A 22,497-nucleotide genomic window follows, 5' to 3' on the forward strand; every position below is an offset into this window, starting at 1 on the left:
AGGGAAGAGAGACTCCCTCACAACACATTTCCTTTGCTCAGTCCTTCTGTGCACTGCGATCTGGCTTTGTGTCCTGGCTGAGCATTTTGCCTTCACAAAGCTCCCACTCTCTTTAAAAGTGGCCTGTTGATCTGCCTGTGGCCTTCCAGGACTTTTTGTTCATAGAATATGGATCGATGTTATTTGCCTCTGTTCCGCTGCTCTTCGGTGACAGCCTATCACCTCAATGGACAGGTATTGCCCAAGAAATAATTGTTAAATAAATGTTTCCTTCAAAGCACAGAGATCTCGGCACATCAAAAATCCCCAACATTGATTAGTCACCGTTTCGCTTTTCCTTCAGATCCTTGCTCTGACTTTTGCTCTAGTTTTGATTTTTCTTTCTCTGATGCTGGTGTTTTGGTAGCCGTCTCTTGTTGCTCACTGTGCTGCTTGTTTTACAAATCGTTCCCAGAGAGGTCTTTTCATACCTAAAATGTCTTGCCATGAGCTGCTGGGCCTTCCTTCCATGGGCACCGCAACTTGTACCTTTGCTTTCCGGCGCACTTTTCTTAGTTGTTGACTGATGTTCATCTTTCCCTTTAATCCTGCATTTCTTTCCTTTGGAAGTAAACCTTGGGGACACTTTCCTTCTGCTTCCCTTTCTTCCTGACTTGTTCTTACCTCAAGTTCTAGATTTTAGAATTTATGTACCCTTTTAGTTTTAGTCTCAACCTCTTCTATTTTTTTTTAATTTTTTTTATTTTTGATTCTTTCTTTCTTTTTACTTTTTTTTTAATCTCTTTTTACACTCCAGATTTTTTTCCCCTCCTGGTCCACCCTCCGACTGTTCCACGTCCCATACCTGCCCCCCCTTCCCCCGTTTCCACAAGGATGTCCCCACTCCACCCACCCTACCAGACCGCTAAACTCCCTGGGACCTCCAGTCTCTTGAGGGTTAGACACATCTTCTCTGACTGAACCTGCACCCAGCAGTCCTCTGCTGTATGTGTTGGGGGCCTCATATCAGGTAGTGTATGCTGCCTTGTTGTTAATTGAGACTGCTGGTCCTCCTACAGGGTCACCCTCCTTAGCTTCTTCCAACCACAGTTTCCCCTCCATCTCTCGTGCTCCCAGCCCTCCCCACCCACTCATGCACTTCCCCTTTTCCTCAGACCCACCCCTCCTCCTCCCCTCAGGGAAGAGCAGGCCTCTCTGGAACACCAACCAAATATAAGAAGCAACATTAAGACCAGGCATACCATCACATCCAGGCTGGACAAGGCAACCCAACAGGAGAAAAAGGGTCACGCAAGTAGGCAAAAGAATCAGGGACAGCCCACGCTCCCATTGTTAGGGTTTCCACAGAACAACAAGCTACTCCACAATAACATATGCCGAGGACCTAGGTCAGACCTATAGGCTCCCTGATCTCTGTGAGCTCCCATGGGTTCTAGTCAGTTTATTCTATGGGTCTTGTTCTTGTGGTGTAACCTGGATCCTCTGGTCCTTCCAATCCATCCTTCTGCTCCTCAGTAGGACTCCCTGAGTTCCATCTGATGTTTGGCTCTGGCACTCTGCATCTGCTCCAGCAGTTGCTAGATGAAGTCTCTCTGTCTCTCTGAGGACCATTATGCTAGGATCTGGTCTCAGCACACTCTGCAGGCAGGACAATCTGCAGGTCGGAGGTTTTGTGACTGGGTTGGTGTCTGGCCTCTACGTGAGGCCTTGCCTGGTTACAGAAGATGGCCAGTTCAGGCACCATGCCCTCCGTTACTAGGAGTCTTTGCTAGGGTTACTCTCAAATTCTGTGATGAATTTCCACTGCAGTAAGTTTTCACCTCGCTCCCCATTCCAGTAGTTGCTCCAGGATTTTCTCCCTCCCCACACCAGATCCGTCCTGTCCCCAACCCCTCCTGCCTGTGAAATCTATTCTATTTCCTCTTCTCCAGGAGATCCTTGCACCCCCTCCCCCTTAAGGCCTCCTTCTCAACCTCTTCTTAAATGAAAATATTTGATTTCTGTGACTAGAGTGCATGTTCCTCTTTCTATATACCAACAATTCTGTGTGCATACCAAGTTTTATGTGATCCTTCCACTAGAGCTTGAAATGGCAAGAGTTTGAAATTGAGGAAAATCAGATCCAATACTAGCATGCATAAAATTTAACTATATGTTGGCATATACTGCAATCGAATAAACAGGAACTGTGAGACATGTTGCTCATACTGGACTTGACACCTTCATAATCCAGAAAGCTTCACAGAGTTGAGTTTAATTGGCATCCAACACGGACACACTACCTGTGGCCTCTCCTCACATGGAAAATACATTTTGTGTTTGCGTTGTGTCACGACTGCTTTGTCCTTTACAATCTTTTGACGTATTTTTCGGTGAAAAGAATAAATGAGTGAATGGTTATAATGCTTGTAATTCCCAGGACTGACAATATCTGCGAATCCCACGGCCCTCATGGCATTCATGCTGGGAGCTCATTTCGGCTAAGGTTTTAGGCAGACCGTGTTCTCCTGGTACCGGCATTTTTCTTGGCTACCCAGTACTCCTCTCAGATGCCCAATCACAGGAGAATCCTGACTTTTTTTCTACAGTTTGGATAACATAGAATTGGAGCCTTGGAGAAAAGCTGGAACTCTCATTCCATTTAAACCAAACCACTCGTCCAGACTGGCGGTCTCAGCAGGTTAAATGGAATGCTGACAGGAGATTACAAACCATTTCTAAAAGAGACGCTGAATGAAGTTTCTAAGTAAGCTCCATTTTCTCTCCATTGGTTTAACCATCCTTATCACGGAGCCTTCTTTAAAAGGGAAATGGGTCTTATTAAGCCGTTTCTTCTTTATTTTTTCCTGTGAGCACAAGGTACGAACCCACCAATGGAACTGCAAAGCGAGGAAAAGACATCTGCGGAGATCTTGTTGTTCTCTGTCTATTGTTTGTGTCTGCAATTTTCCTGGTGGGTTCTCTCAGCGCACAAAAAGGGGTGTCGTGAAAAACAAAGGCAACGGTGTAGGGAGGAAAAGATAAGTTACCAGAAAGCAGGCTGGCTTTGAAGCTTTATTGAACATTTCTTTCTTACGCTAGCTCCCCTGGGAGCCATGCACAATTACATTGATACATTGACTATAGTAAAGTAAAACAGGAATATGCTCCTGCTGAAAGTATAAATTGTTTTTTCATTCGGGAGAGCATCTTAGCAATTTATACCAAGCAGCTTTGCAGCATCTATGCCTTCGACACTCCCCAGGAAGTAATCGAAGGCTTTGGCAGAGGTACTCAGATTTTAATTAAAGCATTGTTTGCAAATGTGAGAAACTAAACACCACTAACCATACTGTAGGTGGGTATTCCATTTTCTTTAATAATATGCTAGTCTTAAAGAATATTGACTACCATGGACTTAGGCTTACGATACAACCTTAGAAACACAGCACAGTTGCACTGGTCAGTAGTTGACGTCTCTCCTCCTTCCGTAAACACGTCACTGTGGTGGGTCAGATCCTGGGCTCCTGAGGTTGTTGAGATGGTCATCGGAACAGTTCAGTGGGTTTCTTTCTGATCTGTCCCGTGCTCATGCAAGCACACACGTATGTTTCAATCTCAGCTCCGTAGGTTTCTATTACCCAGGAGGCTTTTTAAAAGTACTGAGTACAAGCCAAGTTACTTCTGGGAACTAAAACAAGAAAAACGGTATTTTCCTTTAGGTTTTTCTAAACTCCAAGTCTTCTAAAAAGATAGCATTTTTAAAAAGCAATTAAAGGAATGGAATAAAAAAATCATAGAGAATCAGGTAATTTTAATATGGGAAGTAAATGCCCAGAAGCATTAGGGATCAGCTGATAATCCTACCCTTTCCCCAACAGGAACCTAGCGATAGCCATCGGAAGACTCAGGCCAGCTTTTACTTTAGCAGCATAGCTCTGTTGCTCTGGGTGCCCACTCCTCCAAGAGTACAGAGCAGAGGAGTAATGAACAACTGAGGGTATTTTTTTAAAAATCAGAGTTACAAAGTTTAATTTTAATTGTTGTGTGAACTGTGAGAGGATGGTTTCACATGGGATCTGAGGACCTCCCTAAAGCTGGCTGTCATTCAGGCTCAGTGGTTCTCAGTCTTGCTTGCACCTTATAAACATCTTGGACCCTTTGAAAGTCCGGTTGACTGCTTTCCATCTCAATGATTCCGATAAATATGGACAGGAATGGAGCCAAGGAAGAGGAGCATCATTTCTTCACGTAAAACCCGACTTTAACCAGAGTCAGGAGAGTTAAGAGTTCTGGAAAAGGTAGCAATGATGACATGCTACACAAATGTATAAATTCTTCCCCGTGTTATATGTTCATGTTTGTGTTTGTGTGCATGCGCATGCACATGCACGCATATGTACACACATGTGGAGTCGCATCAGGTGTCTTCCTCAGTTGTTCTAACCTTACTTTTTGACACAGAGTATCCCAGTGAACTTGGAGTTTACTAACTAGGCCTGATTGTACTGGGATTACGGTCATTTGCCGCTGCACACAATTGTTTTTTATTTACATTTCAGTCGGTGACCCTCTTTGGTCCCCCTTCCCACAGTTCCTCATTCCATTGCTCTGAGAGGGTGCTTCCCTCCACCAGGCCTCCCCCTTCCCTGGAGCCTCAAGTCTTTCTAGGATTAAGTTCATCTTCTTCAATCCTTCCCCTAATTCAACTATAGGGGTCCCCGACTTCAGTCCAATGGTTGGATGTAAGAATCTGCTTCTGTCTTAGCTGCTGGTAGAGCCTCTCAGAGGACAGCCAGGCTCCCATCTGTAAGCACTTTGTACCATCATAATAGTATCAGGCCTTGGTACCCCCCCCCCACCTCCTCTCCCTCCCGGCCCCATAAGATGGATCCAGGTTGGACTGGTCATTAGACTGCCTTTCCTTTAGTCTCTTCTCCATTTTTGTCCCTGCAGTTCTTTTAGACAGGAACGATTCTGTGTCAGATACTTTGACTGAGGGTTAGTAACCCTGTCTCTCCACTTGGGGTCCTGTCTGTCTACTGGATGTAGATTATTTGAATTCCCTCTCCCCACTGTTGGGCAATTTGGCTAAGGTCACCTCCAAAGAGTCCTGAGAGGGTCGAATCTTCGGGATCTCTGGTACTCTCTAGAGGGCCCCCTACCTCCCATCCCCTGAGACTGCTTATTTCCAGTCCTTCTCCTGGCCCTATGGGCTTCTCCTCTGTCCACATCTGATCTTGTTCCCCCTTTCCCCTCCCTCTCTCACCCAGGTCCCTCCATCTCTATGCCTCCTGTGATTATTTCCTTTCCCCTTCTAAGCGGGATTGAAGCCTCCTCATTTGGGCCTTTCTGTCTGTTACACCTCTTATGGTCTGTAGGTTGTGTTCTAGGTATTTACTTTTTAGCTAATATCCAGATATGGGAGTACTTACCATGCATGTTCTTTTGGGTCTGGGTTACCTCATTCGGGATGATATTTTCTAGTTCCATCCATTTGCCTACAAGTTTGATTATTGATTGTGCAGATTGCCCAACTCTGAAATATTTTTGTCTAGACTTTGCTCCATAATGCCATTCTCTCTAAATAGTAAGCACACATATTTAAGGATAACTATTTCTTTGTCTCTTTTTCAGTGAGTAGGATTCATCTTGCATACAGTAGGTGATTAATGGGTAGAGGACATGAAGGTGGCATAAACAGAGGCTTCTAACTTTGTGGATTCATAGCTCATTTGAATAGCTTATGAGTTCCTTTTGTGTCCATACAACTTCATTTTCAATAACACTAATCAGTTGAAAACAATACATATTTGCTAGTTATGTAATGAGATGGATGTGTCTATTAGGCACCATAGAGCTGTACACACTCGGTAGTAAGACCGACCACTGCCACCCTCACTTCTTGCACACACTTTTTCTCAGGGTTTCTATTGTTGTCAGAGGCATCATAATCACAAACAACTTAGGGACGAAAAGATTTATTTTGTCTTAGAATTCTCAGGTCATACTCCGTCACAACTCTCAGACCAAACTCCATCACTGGACCCAAAGCAGGAACCTGGATACAGGAACTGAAGCGGAAGCCATAGATGGATGCTGCTTCTTGTGCAACTCAGGACCACCTACCCAGGGTTGGAGGCAACCACAGTGAGCTGGGCATTTCCACAGCAGCAAAAAAGGCCCTACAGGCATGGCAGCGGGCTGGACTGGTTGGGGGTCCCCTGTTTCCAAATGACTTTACCTTGTTTTAAATTGACATAAGTTGGCCAGCACACAGTTAATTTGACTGTAATATTTGCTGTCTGTCAGAGCAGTCACTGAGAAGCTGAGTTTTACAGAACCACCAGGAACATGATTGAATTGAGTGATAAAAAGATAGAATGTTGAGACTGCAAACTTGTGTGTTTACCCAATGGGTTGTGTTAGTGTGGCTTTGCTTATGTGGATCAAAAACATTCTTCTGGAACTCCTCCAAATGTTTTTACAATTTTGCTAAGTTTGGCACATTATTTGGGGGCTGTGGCTCCAGATCTCAGCTTCTAGGACTTTTGTTTGAGAGGCAACACCTGATGTATTTATTGATTTGGGCCATGCGATTCACTTTCAATAGTCGATCGCTAAACTGTTGCATGCATTTTAAGAGAGAAACTGGTCATGTCCTTCCTTCTCAACACAGGGCTGTGAGGCCATTAATAGTAGGGAGTTTACAAAAGGAGCACTTAGGCAAACTCAAAGCATTGTGCTAAATGAATTCTGCAAATTCACCATAGCCTTTGATGTTGCCATCAATACTATTTACACTTTAGTATTTTAAAACGTCAGTGTGTTTGGGAATTGTGTGCACTGCATACCATCGGTGAAGACATTTTCTTTGTGTTGGACAGTTCTCTTGGCAGGAGATGGAGGCCCCTGACCTTCCCCTAGGGAGTTCTGCCTTATAAACACTAATTTAGGAATGGATAATTTCCAACTCCAGAAACTGGTTCTACCTCACTCTACCCCCATCCTCTCTTAGAGTTGTGTAAGTAAAAGTAGTAATGATACTTGAGAGCTGCCATTTCCGGTCCTTTTAAGAAAATTTAAGGGAAAATTGTGGGGGATTTTTTTTAGGGAGATATTTTCAGCCTTAGATGCCATCCTTTTCAGAATATCAATTATATGCATGTCCGTGGCTAGTTCTTCCATTGGCCTGGGAAATACATCATCTTATCTGGTCTTTGTCCATTAGTTATATCAAACCGGGATTATTCAAGATTGCATCATTAGATTTCAAAGAAAGCTAGAGCACTCTGTATCTAACTCAAATAATTCACACTTAATCGCTCCTCAAGGGGACATTGTGCCCCAGTGAATGAATCTAACCTGATTTCCACTTTTTATTCCTGAGAGGGAACATTGAGGAATTGTGGTTTCCTGGAAGGCATTTTTCTCTTTCCCATATCTATTTCCATCCACATATTTGAAAGACAGAGCAGGCAAATCAGTGCTATTCAAAGACCCTTGGTGGATGACTCTTAGTTTTTTTTTTATAACACAGATGTTCATACCTGCATTATTTATATTAAGGTACTAATTACACTTCTTACAATTAGTAAATGATTAAAGCTGACTCTGGTGCACCACTAGCCTAGTATATTACTGATTTATAAAAGCAAAACAAACAAACAAAAAAAACCTGTTTCACATACACCTTGGATCTCGAGGGCTCATGCTAAATAGAAAAGAAAAGCTCATTTTTAAAGTGGCTTTATTAGTGGCCTTACTTGTCACTGTGACAAAGCACCCGACAGAAGTGACTTAGGTGAAGAAGGATCTACTTGGGCTCAAAGTTTGTGGATAGAATCCAGCATGAGGGGGAGGCATGGCAGTAGGGACAGCTGTGTGGACAGAATGGCAGTAGGGACAGCCGTGTGGACAGAAGTACATGGCAGCAGTCTTTTGCAACTTGGTGGAAAGGTTCCAGAGAACCAGAGTGAAGCTGGTCTGGGCTATAATCCTCAAAGGTCACCACCCTGAGGGACCCAGCTTCACCAGGCAGAGGTTCCTATTAGCGTCTCAAATAGCACCCCAAGCAGGGTTCCAAGTGATCAAACTCATGAGCTCATTTGTGGGAGACATTTGTGGGAGATATTCATACCACAGTACAACAGCCATATCTCAAGTGAGTACAGTGACGTAACATTTTTTCTCCTGGATCTGGAGATTGAATTGCAGGCCTGGTGCATCACATGTGCTCTGCCACTCTGCTATATCTCTAGCTCTTTTTAAATATAGCAACATTTTCTGTGTACTCATTGAAGTTTTCATATATATATATGATAATCTTGATAATAAATGTTCATCATCACCACTAATCTTCCTTTTCTTCCTTCCTCTCCCTCCCCTTCCTCCTCCTCTTCTTCTTTTGGATTATAGTTTTAAATCAGTCTTCTCCAGTTTTCCAACTCCACTGAGGTGAGCGACCATGTCCTCAACCAAAGAAGCCTCTGACTGGATTCTATTGCTGAGTCTGTCTCCAGCCTCAGCTTTCTTGTCAGCATTACTCCTTCTGTAGATCCCTCTGTTGGCTTTCCCCGTTGTGAATCTTGATGTTGCTCACTCTCCAGACCTTTGAGCCAAAGCCAGTTTCAGCATGGCTCTGGCACAGGGAAGGAGATAATTGTGAAAATAATAGAGACCCTCTCTGGTAAAACAGCCACAGAACAATCCCCGGGCAAAGTTCCTTCACATAGCCTCAGGACTTGAGAAGTGGCTTGGCCTTTATGTTACAAAGGTCGAAGGTTGGACACATTCTTGTTTGCCAGCTCTGGGTGTGTGGGCATGTGGACACCTTCCTTGGTGATCATTACATCATCATTACCAAGTTCATAAATGCCAGTCCAGCTCTTTGTTGGTATCAATCTTCGAGGCTGCAGGGTTGGACACCAAGGCTGGGAAGGAAGCTGTGTTTGTTTTCTAAGAAGTAGTATCACTGGTTGCTCCTTTTTGGTGATTTGTGTCCTTTCCATGGTGTCTTTTCTGTGGAAAAGTTTGCTGAAGGAAGCTGTAAAGAATCAGAAAATGTGTCCTTGGTCTAAAGTCAAAACTTAGCAAATGCATTTGTTCCCCGTTCAGTCTTCTGCTTGAGTCTTATCTGTCTCCTTTGTATCGTTTTCTGCAATGACTAGTTGCTTCTTAGTGACCCTACCTTGTGGTGCCACAATAAGAAACCCACTCATTAATTCTCTCATTCTAATCATTCAAAATAAATCATTCAAAACCAAGCATTAGTGTTTGAGGATATTGCAATAAATGAAAAAGTCCAAAATTTCAAAGAGCTATAATTCTAGTTAGGGAGACAAACAACAGCAACACAAGTAGTAAATTGTATGCGTTTTAAGAAGGTACGGTAGAAGAGATTATCGGTTGGGGGTGAGCTTGGACCGTGTTAGGAGCTTGAGTAAAGCTGATTTGTTTCCACTGAGGAAGAGGGCTCTGTGAGCAGGAGCTCAGTCAAAGCCCAGTAGCTCAGGGCGCTCATTCGCTCCCCCATGGAGTGTCTTAGCTGTGGCTTATAAAGACTCTTTGTATGATCTGTTTCATTAGCTGTGGTGAACCCACTTCAAGCTTTTATTCCTACAGGGAACAGCCAGTATTTTATTTGTTCTATAACATTTTTTTCCACCTTTGAAGATTATGTCTTTGTATCTCCTTAATTTCTTAGATTTGACATTTTCAGTGAAATAAACAGGTTTCCAGGTTATTGCAAATGAAATTGTTTCCAAGTTAAATGGTATTTTTTCTCTTTTTTTGTCCCTTTCCTTTCCTACCTCCCCTCCCTTCCCCTCCTCTCCCCTCCCCTCCCCTCTTCTCTCCCTTCCCTTTCTTCTTCAAAGCCAATACTATTTTTTGGATCTAATTCTGAGGCTTAAGCAATGAGAAGGTAGCTTTTCTATTTTGCTGAGTGTTTTTTTTTTTAATTCAGTGCCATGTTGTGCCTTTAAGAGACGGCTGTTAGTATGTCAGTCCATTTAAAATGCTGTGGAGATTAAGCTGCGTAAGCCCTCTCCACTCTGCCTTACAGAAAGCATAATTATATGGCCTTTCTCTTCCTAAGCTTCTTTGCTGTTCTCAGCCCCTTTCTAGGCTTTTAGCTCTTGTTTCAATTAAATAGGGAAATTGAACTCAGGTCCTGGAAGAAAGGCTTGCAAAGCGTCCATGTTGGTGGCTTGTTTGTAGCTGTGATAATAAAAGGTTTTCCGTGGTCCATTGTCTTGCGTTTAGGAAGTTCTGCCCTTGTGCAGTCTGTAGTGAACTTCCCAGGTTAAATACTCGCCTGTGATGTCATACTAGTTTCCATTTCTTGTTGTTATTGCAGCAATGTATTCTTCACTGGTAACCGTGGGATGCGGCACAGATCTCTGCACTGAAGTTACAATCCGGCCATGGTTTCAGGACACAGTTATGGAACCCTAGTGCTACCTGATCCTCCTAGGGGCTTGGCGCTCCTGGTCTTCTCCATTCCCCTCCTTGCGCTGCAGCTCTCCTTTCTCCGTCTTCTCTTTTTCCGTGCTCCACCCTTTTCCCATTCTGTGTATGTTCACATGGCAACACATAAGAGCACAACGCTGTCCCCACAGTGGACAGTGGATGGAGCTTGGGTACTCTTCTTTTTTTTATTTACATTTCAAATGTTATTCCCTTTCCTGGTTTCCTGTACATAAACCCCCATCTCATCCCCCTCCCCCTTCTATAAGGGTGTTTTCCCTCTGCAACCATCCATCCCTTCCCACCTCCCAACCCTGCCATTCCCCTACACTGGGGGGCGGGGTCCAACCTTGGCAGAACCAAGGGTTTCTCCTTCCATTGGTGCCCAACAAGGCCATCCTCTGCTACCTATGCAGCTGGAGCCGTGGTTCTGTCCATGTGTAGTCTTTGTGTAGTGGTTTAGTTCTTAGGAGCTCTGGATGGTTGGTATTGTTGTTCTTAGGGGGTTGCAAACCCCTTCAGCTCTTTCAATCCTTTCTCTAACTCCTCCAATGGAGACCAAGCTTGGGGACTCTTATGGAAGGGTTGGGGGAAGGGTTGAGGGATATAAGGAGAACCTAGTGGCCAGGTCTGCAGTACAATAGGAATCTCAGCCATCTGTCTCAGGTTTGAAAGCTAACACAGAGGTTTTATAAAAGTTGTTTGTCTTAGTTAGGGTTACTATTGCTATGATAAGACACTGTGACCAAAGCGACTTGAGGAGGAAAGGGTTTATTTGGGTTATGCTCCCGCATAACTGTTCCTCAAAGGAAGTTAGGAGAGGAACTCAAACAGGGTAAGACCAGGAGGCAGGAACTGATGTGGAGACCTTGGAGGGATGCTACTTACTGGCTTACTCTTCATGGCTTTCATAGACTTCTTTCTTATAGGGCTCAGGGAAGTGCCATCACAATGGACTGGGCCCTCCCACATCAATCACTAATTAAGAACTTGTCCTACAGACTTATCTGCAGCCCGATCTTAGAGAGGCATTTTCTCAATTAAGTCTCCTTCCTCTCTAATGACTCTGGTTTGTGTCAAGTTGACAGAAAACCAGCCAGCGTAGCGTGTATTTGGTCTTGGATAGTGACTAATGATCTGTTTATGTAACAATATAGAGGAAGATGCTGCCAAGTTTTTCTGTAAAATTCTAGATAGTAGGTACGTTAGTCTTTGCAGGTCATAGGTCACTGACACAACTGTCAAGTTTGCCAGTAGAGGGAAGGTAGCTATAGATTCATAGACCAATGAGCTTGACTGAGTTTCAAGAAAAGTTTTTTGTTTTTTGCTTTTTATGCAATCAGGCAGTGGGTCAGAGTTGGTGTGTAGGCTGCGGTTTGCTGGATCATGGAAGGGCAGGGTTAGAGGGAAGTAGGTTGCAGAGGAAGGCGGTGGCAGAGGATTTTGGATGCTAGCCTTGGGCTGGGAATTGATATCCTCTTTAATGAAACCAAGTCTGGTATGTTTCTGCTCAAAGTTATAAATGCACAGACATTTCAACCAGAACCAGATGTTTTCTATTTATGCCTTAAGAGAACTGTGTGCCCAGCCTAAACTAAGACATTTCTGTGACTGAATATGAAATGTATTAAAGTGATATATGGAGAACAAACAAGGCCTCTGAATGCCCCCACTAGAGTCTGAGTTGGGTCAGATGCAGAGACTTGGCATCTTTGGAGTTCTTACTATAACTGCTCCTTAGGAAGGGACCGAAAGTTCAGATCCTAGAGAAAATCAGAAAACGCTTGGCCAGGCCCTCAAGAGTTTGAACTCAAATGTCAACGTGCACCTTGTTTAAAATGTCAGTGTGAGGTAATTCCAAAGTAAATATTTCACCCGTATCTCGACTGCTTGTAGGAATCGTTAGCCATATCAACTCTGACATAACTTCTTAATTTCACTGAACTTTATGTTGGGTCCGAAAGGAGGTGCTTTTGTCTGTTTCAGTGTTGCTTTCTCTTCCACTAGCACCAGTTCTGCAGTCTTTCCCCCCTCCCATGTACTTTTCCCTCTGCCTAAACTTTCTCAAGCCTCCATTAGTGTTTCCATCCCCACTACTAGCCCAGGGCTGGTGTGAACGGAAGTCAGCAGCAATTGAGCATTTGCTGAATGGATTCATGGGGGTAAACGTTTGTCCTTATCCAGAACAAGTGTTTTAAAACTGTATTTCCGTGTTCTCCACTGCTGCCTATTTTTCTCTGAGACATAGTCTCCTAAAGTCTTTTGACTTTATTTCCTTAAAGTATTTACTATCTAATTTCTAAAAGCTTAGACTTTGGCCTTATCTTTCTAGAAAGCAGTATATTAAATGAAAGCATTGTAGTTGCCTGCAGTGTACTGGGGGAAACGAAGGCTGGTTTTTATACCAGAGAAATCTGGACCTTCAGTGGTGTCGTCTGCACAGTTGTAACCTACTTATTGGAAACGACACAATGAGATGTTGCCAGATTCTCTCGGAAGGCAGTGGGCTTGTAATTCTTCCCCTCTCCCTCACCAAGATGTTAGTGTCACCCTAATATATACCTATAGGCATTTTTAAAAGTCCTTTTCAGAACCTGAGCTCCCTGCCCCTGCCGCATAGGAAACTGTTCTTTTAAACGGACATTTCTTTATGCCGATGTAACGTTCAATGAATTTTATTGATCCACCCAACTTAATACACGTGATAGGTAGTAATCAGTAATCCCAGGACATAGCTCATCAATATGTGTTTTATTTTAAGTAACCCCCCCTCAGCATTTAAATTATATGTTTCCTAGCACAGTTGAAATCATTTGTTATTGGACCATTCTAAAGCCAATTGTGACATATTGAAAAGAAGATTGTGTGGGCACGGCATAATGATTATAATTAAGCCACAGAGGAAATAATATACCTACAGGAAGCTGAATAAACAATGGAGAAAAGAAGAAAGATCATGGAGACAATTGCATTGTTGGTAGAAAATTATATATATTTAGTCAGGAGGGATCTGCTCCATGGAATGGCGAAGGCTTTTGCTTGGAGTGGGGAAGGGAGTGAGTCTTCTGCCTGCCAGTGTTGCTTGCTTCGTGAGCAACCCTGTAGAAGTCAGAGCATCCTGTTTACGTCATGGGCAGGTAATTCTTTATAACTTAAGCCTTTTGAATTGCTTTGACCAGACTTTTCAGGCCCTTCAGTCAAGGTTTTGTTTCGTTTTCTTTTTCGTCTTTTCAAATTATTTTTGTTCTAGCTTGTACTGGGCTAAGAGATAAACCATGTTCAAGGTCAGGGCAAAGAGACCCTGATTGACCAATGACTGCTTTTGAAGCATTGGTGGGGGAGGTGCTCCAGTCGATGTGATGAATGTCACAGCTAAGGAATGATGTGGGACAAGGAGGTGGTATCCGGGGGACTTAGGAGCTGATTGTTTCCTTGCCTTAACATTAAGAGAGACCTTTCATGTTTGCCAAACAGGATAACATGTATTTCCAGCAATGAACCCTGTGTGTGTGTGTGTGTGTGTGTGTGTGTGTGTGTGTGTGTGTGTGTGTGTGTGATGCCTCTTCCTGTGTGAGTGTGAGTGTATGTGAGTGTGATATGTCTCTCTCTCCGTGTGTGAGTGTATGCATGTGAGTGTGCATGTTCGTGAGCGTGGTGTGCATCAGAAAATGCCCATATTTTAGGAGCCCAGCTTCATTAGGTGGAACCTGGGAGCAAAGAGTTACAAGAGTAACTCAGGGAATCTGAGTTACAAGAGTAAAGCTGGTTAGTCTTTTTCCAAGTTGGACTAGAGAAGAATTTGCTGGCCAGGCCTCTGTGCCCCCTAAGCTTATTAGGTGATTGAAAATGTGGCTGCGGGGGTTGTCACCAGGGAGGTGTTTTAGTGTTGATAACCTTTGCCCCACTAAGTATGTTTTCTGATCAAATTTGTAGCACATTCTTGGAGAAGGATTGTTTTAAATCATTTTATCAGTCGAGCCCAGCACTGGGTCACCTGGAGCCAGTGTTCTTTGTTTTACTCTCTGTCCTTCTACCAACTTAGAGCAAATGGGATTTTCAGTTATTTCGTGATTTCCTTTAGGATCTTATCCACACATTGCGATATTTTAATCCAAAGGCTCTGAGAATTTTTCAGACTGATGTTTGAAGCACATGAATTAATAAAAACCCTCTGTAGGTCTTATTAGTATAGCCTGGGAGGAGTTAAAGCATATTTTCGCTTACACGTTCAGGTATCAAGTTTAACAGGAAATCCCTTTAGCGTTTGGTTTTACCAAGGAGGTTTTGCTATCTTCTTTTTCCCTTTTTTGGGGGGTGGGGTATTTAATATTACTCTTTCTTCCTTTACTTTGTTTTATACAAAACAAAGTAGCCTATCAATTAAACACATATGCATAGTCATATTGTAACATTTAATGTTTGTGTTTTAGAAGCAAAGGACAAGACCTCTGGCTACAGTAAACATAGGGAGCTCACAGAGGGGACTGTGCTGAAATCACATGCATTAGAGCTCAGGGTTTTCTAGGCTAGCTCAGTTTCAGAACTGTTAGCCTGTACGTCTTTGTTTCTATTTAAAGTTTGATATTAGTGGGTTGGTGGCTGACTGGGTAGCAGCTAAATGTCCTCTCTACTTAGATTTTTTTTTAAATAATACTGTTCTGTTCAAGTACATTTAGTATAGAAACCCAATGTGTCATGTTCACGACAATATCTTGCACACACAAGAGTTATAGTTACCATTTAAGTTGGAAGCCATCACTCCAGAGGGCCTCAAACCCACACAAAGGACTGAAGGCAACCAGGGAATCTGTGAATAGGAGAAAGTATTCTTCCTCCAGGAAAAAGCACATGGATTGGTTATTTAATACCAAATGGCCACCCCTGAGAACATATATAAGTAATATTATACACACTGAGTGTGTGTGTGTCTGCATGTATATACATGGTCAAGGGGTACTTTATTTTTCTATTTAGTTGGTATTAGGAATTAAAGTTCTCAGTAATGATTATGTATTCTTTGATATACAATAGTGTGATATTTAGCGTTGTATTTGAGCTCTGGAGAGGATCAGAACTATTCTGCTTTTCAGTCTGCTGAACTGCACCTTCCCAAGGACAGAGCGATTGTTTATTAGCTCTGTTTATATATAAAATGATCCAAAAAACACTTTAAGGTGTGGTTCAACGAAGTTGGAATAAACAGCCTGGTAGTGCCTGGTTAGTAGTAATGTGGCGTCGTTAACATTAAGTAGGAGTGTTTCTCGTACCTGACAAGTTTTCTTCACAAAATGATGACTAGTAAAATTGAGTTTGTTTATGCAAATAAATGTCAATTCTTAAGGAGGTATTTACAAAAGTGCTGGAATGAGTGTGGTGTGGCTTTCCAATTGTAGGAAAAAATTACTACTGTCATGATAATGACCAAACATATTTGTATTAACTTCATTTTGTTACTTTAAAGCAATTGCTATTCTCCCAGGGGTCCCAATGCTGGATTTAAGGGTGCAGAGCTGTGGTCACATCTGAGGAATGGCATAGTGGATCTTGACTGGCTGCAGAGCCCACTTACAGGGAAAAATAAAATGTCTTTGGCAAAGATGTTGTTGTAGTACTCCTCCCAAAAGCATCTCCATGGTGCAAGTCCTTTTTTTGTTTTGTTTTGCTGTTTTTGTTTTTGTTTTTCGTCTTTGATTTTTGTTTTGGCCAGGTAGCATCTGGGTAAATTCCAGTGAAAATACAGATCTGTACTTGAGGATGAGACCAAAGAGTTTAGTAGGGCTGGTTCTAGTTCTCATTGTCTTCACTTTATATTAGTATGAAATCCTCGGTAGATCAGATTTATATATTTTTTCTCAGAAAGATTTCTGTGTGATATTTCATACAGTTAAAACAGCAACACATTCCTTGCCTTCTAGCCAACAGAAAGGAGCTCGCTGTGAAAGGGTGTGTTTAATTAGTGTTAAAACTCTAATTGAAAGCAGACAAAGTAAAAATGTGTTTTCCTCAATAGCAGTTCAGTGCTCTCCTTTTAAATGACAAAATTAGAGTAATAATAGTGTGCTTACTAATAATAGATATTCTAGTTTATTTTGATTTAGGGAGAATAATATATTTTTGTGTAGCAGTTAATATATACATTCTAAACGTTAAAAAGTTTTGTCTTGTTATTTGGAAGTATTGAAATGACATTTTAATGTGCAAATGCTATTCATTTTTAGGTTCAACCTTATTCAGTTTTCTGTTTGTTTGTTTGTTTGTTTTCCAGTGTCTGTATTTATGCTGAAAGTCCAAGTAAATGACATCATCAGTCGCCAGTACCTGAGTCAAGCCGTTGTGGAGGTGTTTGTTAACTACACCAAGACAAATTCTACAGTAACCAGGAGCAATGGAGCAGTATTGATAAAAGTACCCTATCGATTAGGACTCAGCTTAACCATCATTGCTTACAAAGATGGCTACGTCTTGACACCTCTGCCTTGGAAAACTGGAAGGATGCCAAGTAAGTACCTCCGGGGTGCTGTTCACTCACAAATGTAAATGACTTCCCCCTCTGCTGGAGGAAAGCCTACGGAGCTGAAAATGAGAACACCTAGAGGAAATCCACATACTATGCAGAGAAGGAAAGGAAAGTTTGTAGAAACGCTGTTTGTCTGTTTGGGATGTTAGAACGGAGCACTGCAAGTGAGGCAGTTGACTTGTAAATAACAGAGTCCATACCGTTCTGAGGCGAGGAAAAGCAAGACCGAGATGCCCGTGGGCTCACCGTCTGCTGAGCGCCTGCTGATGACAGCTTCTCTCTTCTTTCCAGATGTCACCTTTGCGCTTTGTCTTCACGTGGAAGAGAGAGCTTTGGGGGGTATTTTTAAGGCAGTCTGATTCCACTGATGAACCCGTTGCTTTCTTAACATATCACTCCCCAAACCCCACTTCTTAACACTATAGCTCTCTTCGGTGGTAGAAGTCAGGTTGGCAAACGTCCTGGGATCATAGCTATCAAGAAGGCATTTACTTCATCTCCACAGAGGCTTGTGCACTGCCCAGTTGTGGATGCCTGTGGTCGTTCTTTCCTGTGAGACCTTTCTTTGGTGAGGGTTGATGGAGGCTCTGATCTCTGGGTGTGGCAATTTTTCATTAGCAGTCATTGTATTGCTATGTCCCATAAGCAGAATGATCATAGTAGGTTTCCTTATGACCCATGATCTGTTTAGTCTCAGGTTCTTGGTCAACTTAGCGATGCCAGGTCTGGGTTCCATTTCATGGAATGAGCTTTAACTTCAATAAAGTGGCTGGCTAGTCTGGTAATGTATGCACTGTTATAGCAGTCTGTCTTGCAGACAAGTCGCTGCTGTAGGTCTCAGGGTCTGTAGCTGGGTGATATTGATGATTACCCCGTGTGGAGAGTTCTTTCCAGCATCATGGATCGTAGTCCAAAGCTTCTAAGTGGTCATCGGCTTGATTTCTCTGTGTTCGATGACATACATATGTGATGTCTCCAGCAACAGGGCTTTTACCATTAGGATGTGACAGTAACCAGTAGCCTTGGCAACTGCCTGTGAATGTTTGGGGGTAGGGATTTATGGGACCTCTTTGTCTAATGACTCAACAAGATGTAACCCATTCCTGGAGCTGAAGGATTTACTTAGTGACATAAAATGTCTAGTTGGGGTGTTGTCTTTTCCGTTATATGATTTACACTATTTACACTTCTCTCATAGCTTCTGAGATAGTAGTATGTTTCCATATGGCTTTGAAAAGGCCTTTAGAATCAGTGTCCCTCCTCATAGTCCCTCCTGTATGCCACTCTCTCACCCCTCCCCCACCTGGTCCTATTTTAGTTTCCCCCTTATGTTTCTGAACTACATTCTACTTCTCTTTCCTTGGAAGGTCGAGTCCTCTGTCTTGGACCCTTACTAGGTACCTAACCTCTGTGATTATTTTAATGGGAGTACATGCATATAAAAAGCTTTAAATATAGCATCCCTATGTAAGAGAAACCATACAGTATTTATCTTTCTAGCTCTGGGTTACCTCACATGGGATGATTGTATCTAGCTCCCTCCAGCAATTTACTTTCAGATTTCATATTTCTTTCTTTCTTTTTTTTTTTTTTTTTTTTTTGGAGCTGGGGACCAAACCCAGGGCCTTGCGCTTCCAAGGTAAGCGCTCTACCACTGAGCTAAATCCCCAGCCCCAGATTTCATTTTTCTTAACAGTGGAATAATATTCCATTGTGTAAATGTACCGCCTTTTCATTTCTCATTCATCAGTTGGTAGACATCTAAGCTGTTTCCAATTGTGAATTATTATGAACAGAGCAGCAGTCTCTGTGGTAGGACAGAGAGTCCTTTGGGTATACCAAAAGCTTTTGAGACATACTGTGACAGAGCTATGCCTGCCTCAGTTTCCCCTACATTAAACACTTCCATTGTCTTGTTTCACAGTATATTCTTCAGTTACACTTTCACTGTTCCCGCAAAGCCAAGCAAATATATGGCTCTTTGAAGACACTGTTTTGATTACTGGAAAATTAACTGGTAAGTGCACTACTCCTTGACTAAGGCCGTTCTCAGAATGATTATTTTATGAGAGAATCAGGGTTGATTTTAACTTGGCAAAACTCCAGTTGGGTATTGATAGTAAGCTGATCAAAAGTAGTTATTTTCTTATTGTAAAATTACATTTTTGTGTACAGACATTGTCTTTGCTATGGACTAAACATAGGGTGTGAGGATGTGAGGAAGTAGTGAACATGGCTGTCGGTCCTCTATGTCCCCTCTCTCAGTGGGACTTTCATGGCCCGTGTGATAGTGATAAGGTCAGAACCTGTTTGTCGTCAGGCTCCCTGTGTACTGTTCCCTCCTTTGTCTCCCTAGGCAGCCCTTATCTGGGGTACTTGGTACTTGAACGTCCACAAGAAAGAGTGCAAAAAGCCCCCTCTACCTCCATGTGTCCTTTCCTTGGCATAGGAAAAACTTAGCCATTGTGTTTCTCCTTTGGTGCATGTTACATAGTGCCCTGATGAACAACAGCTATTGTTTGATTTGTATTGGTAAGTTAGTGTTCAGCTCTAACGTAATGGACATAACCAGAAGGCAGGAAGTCCTCATGAAGGAGTCCATCAGGAGAGGCACGGCCTAAAGAATTGCTGTGAGAATTCACATTTAGAAGCAAATTTATGCATTTCGGGTGGATTAAGTAAAGAGGACTTAACAGTACTCAAGTTAGGACTTGAATTTGGGGTCAAATCAATCATGGAGTGACTTACTACGTAAGGCTGTAGAGCCTCTTTCCCTAGATGTTAAAGCATTTGGTACTCATGAGTTTGACATGGAGTTGTGTGTTGAGATTAGAAAGTCAACAGGAGACATATGGCTGCAGCAAGGCCTGGTTTCATGCTACTGGGGCTTTAATGAAACTGGATGCAGATGTTTTTGTGCTCACTTCTCTCCATAAAGTACCTGCTTCTCTTCTTAACACTCATAAAACACATTTATATTTATTTATTTATATTATATTTATTTAAAATAAATAAACATTTATTTTATATTTATTTATTTTATTTTAATTTTTATTTGGTTTATATAATAGATGTGTGTTCAGTATATGTGAATGTTTTTGTGGACAAGACAGAAAAAATTAAAAACATTTCTGAGGAAATGCAGATAATTTACACGGGATGCATACTTTACTTGTAAGAAAATTGTATCTTCAGTAGGATTAGGCCACATAGTTTAAAATTTTATTTTTTAGGTTGGCATACAAAAATAGTACATTTCATTATGATATCTTCATATGTAAAGGTCACGTAGTTCAACAGAGAATGCTTTAGGAAGTATTTTAAATGATCTGAAAATACCAGACTGTTTCCTCAAATATCTTAACAAGACAGTAATGAATATATAATTGTGACGTTTTACTCCAATGTTTTACAGGTATTATTTTTCTCCCTTTATGCAAAATCCTAGACACTGATTTTGAGACGAATCTTACATTATTCTTTTAACAGCATACAAATCTTTAAAATTTAATACATTTTCACCATAACAACTTAAATGATTTTTTTCTGCATTTAACAGTAATCTTATTAAAAGTCCAAGGTCAAAGGTAATATATCTGGTAATTTTCCATTTTAATTTTGGGATTGATCCTTGACATATTAAATCCTGTTGGTTATAGAAATGTCATTATGTCACAGAGTTCTCAATTGATAAATGTCAGAAGAGAGTCAGTTCAGTACCTTTGAAATGAAGTACTATATATGTCTGGAATCTGGCACTGGAAGACGTTTAAAGATTGCTGAATGGCTGTCTTAAGGAGATAGCTACCCAGTTCAGTTTGTGGACAAATGTCCTAAAGGACAGTTCATTTGGAAGTTGGTGGAAACCCATCCTAAACTAGCATAAACCCAAAGGAAGCATTTTTTTCTTTTACAAAGCAGGGTCAACTTCAGGCATGATTTATCAGAAGGACTCAAGTTGAGATAATTGAAAAATAGTTCTCTCTCTTTCCACTTCTCAACCCTGTGAACATTGCTTCCATTTTCAAACAAGCTCCCATTTTGGGTTACCCAATGGAACCCTGTGGGAGACAAAGCAAACCTTCCATTCTGCATCCCAGCATGCATACCCCTCGTGGGTTGTGCTGGGAAACAGGACCATTGTCAAGCATGAACAAGATGCTTAATTGGGCTTGGCCCGTTCTGACACACACCATCAACCCCACTCTTGGTATAGACCATGCCGGCTGAGGATGGACAACGTATGTTTCCCTAAAGTGAGACCTGAAAACCATGAAGACATTCTGGGCAGCAGGGTCAAGCACCTGTAATCTGGAGGTGTTTAAAATCTAGAAGACAACGCAATGGGCATGCTGTGCACTAAGTCTTCTGCAGTCCAGAACGTCTTATTATTTGTACCACACTGACATCTTTCCCCAGGACTTCTGTTTCACGTGCAAGTTTCTTACACGTATCTGTGTGCACATCAGTGGCTCATTTGTGGCTCACAGATCGATACTATTGTGGAATAAAAGTGCTCATTATGTCAATATATAAAAAGGCTTGCTAGTCCTAAATTTAAGGTAATTAGGCGAGACGGTGAAACTCAGAAATTATTATAGCCACATCCTTTAAGAGAAAATGTCCTGACCCGTGATGCTGTTTTTAATATGCATATATTCTCTCCATTTGTTCATTTGTTAATTTGTCCAGATGCCAAATCTCAGCCAAGTGTTCAGTTTTCAAAAGCCTCCATTAAACTTCCTGACAACCATCACATTAGCAACGTGACCGGCTATCTAACGGTTCTACAACAGTTTTTAAAGGGGGACAATTTTCTGTCTGCGATTGGAATCACTTACTCAACAGGTATTCTTTAGTTTTTAAATATATAATCATATTTCTAAGAAACATCAGCATATACGTTTTCTACCAAATAATGTCTAGGTACACAATATTTCACATTTGATTTTATTTAAGTTTTGCAAAATACATGTTGCTTTTGAAATATTCACTACTTAATTGTTTGTAAGCAATTTCCTTTTTTCCAAAGAACAATTAATAATCTGGGTGTGGTGATACACTATTGTAATTCCAGCACTCAAAAGGTAGAGGCAGGTGGATCTCTATGACTTCAAGGCCAGCCTGGTCTACAAAGTGGTTTCCAGGACAGCCAGGACTACACAGAGGAACCCTGTTTCAAAAAACAATAAAAAAAAAACCCAAAGAATGATTATACAGAATCTTTGGCATACATTATGTCAAATTAATCTAAATGTCCTTTTTATTTTAATTCATTAAACTTCATTTGAACTAAAGCAAGTAAGCCAAATATAAAAAAAAATTGTGATTATTGTAAAACTTCAAAAATGGTTCACTTAGAAATGTCGACTTGAACGTGTATTCCAGTTTGCCTTTCTATGGAGTCTTACCAGGCGGATCAGAAGGGTTAGTTTAAAAGCCAGAGAGAGTGTGCTATTCCACTGATCCCCGAGTTATGTTTACAGAGGTGGATAAGCTGTTGTAATTTCTACTTGAACTGTCTTAGCCAA

General features: G+C 41.7%; 1 protein-coding gene across 1 annotated transcript in view; it reads left to right on the forward strand.

Moving 5' to 3' along the window:
* Fam171b (family with sequence similarity 171, member B) overlaps positions 1-22,497 on the forward strand; it is a 55,294-nt gene that overhangs the window by 19,930 nt on the left and 12,867 nt on the right. The window contains 3 exon segments of the mRNA NM_001430765.1: positions 16,715-16,948; positions 18,891-18,983; positions 21,659-21,814. Coding sequence (NP_001417694.1) covers positions 16,715-16,948; positions 18,891-18,983; positions 21,659-21,814 — 483 coding nt within the window.

The sequence above is a fragment of the Rattus norvegicus genome, chromosome 3, assembly GCF_021556685.1.
Source record: "Rattus norvegicus strain SHRSP/BbbUtx chromosome 3, alternate assembly SHRSP_T2T, whole genome shotgun sequence".
Classification (NCBI taxonomy): Eukaryota; Metazoa; Chordata; class Mammalia; order Rodentia; family Muridae; genus Rattus; species Rattus norvegicus.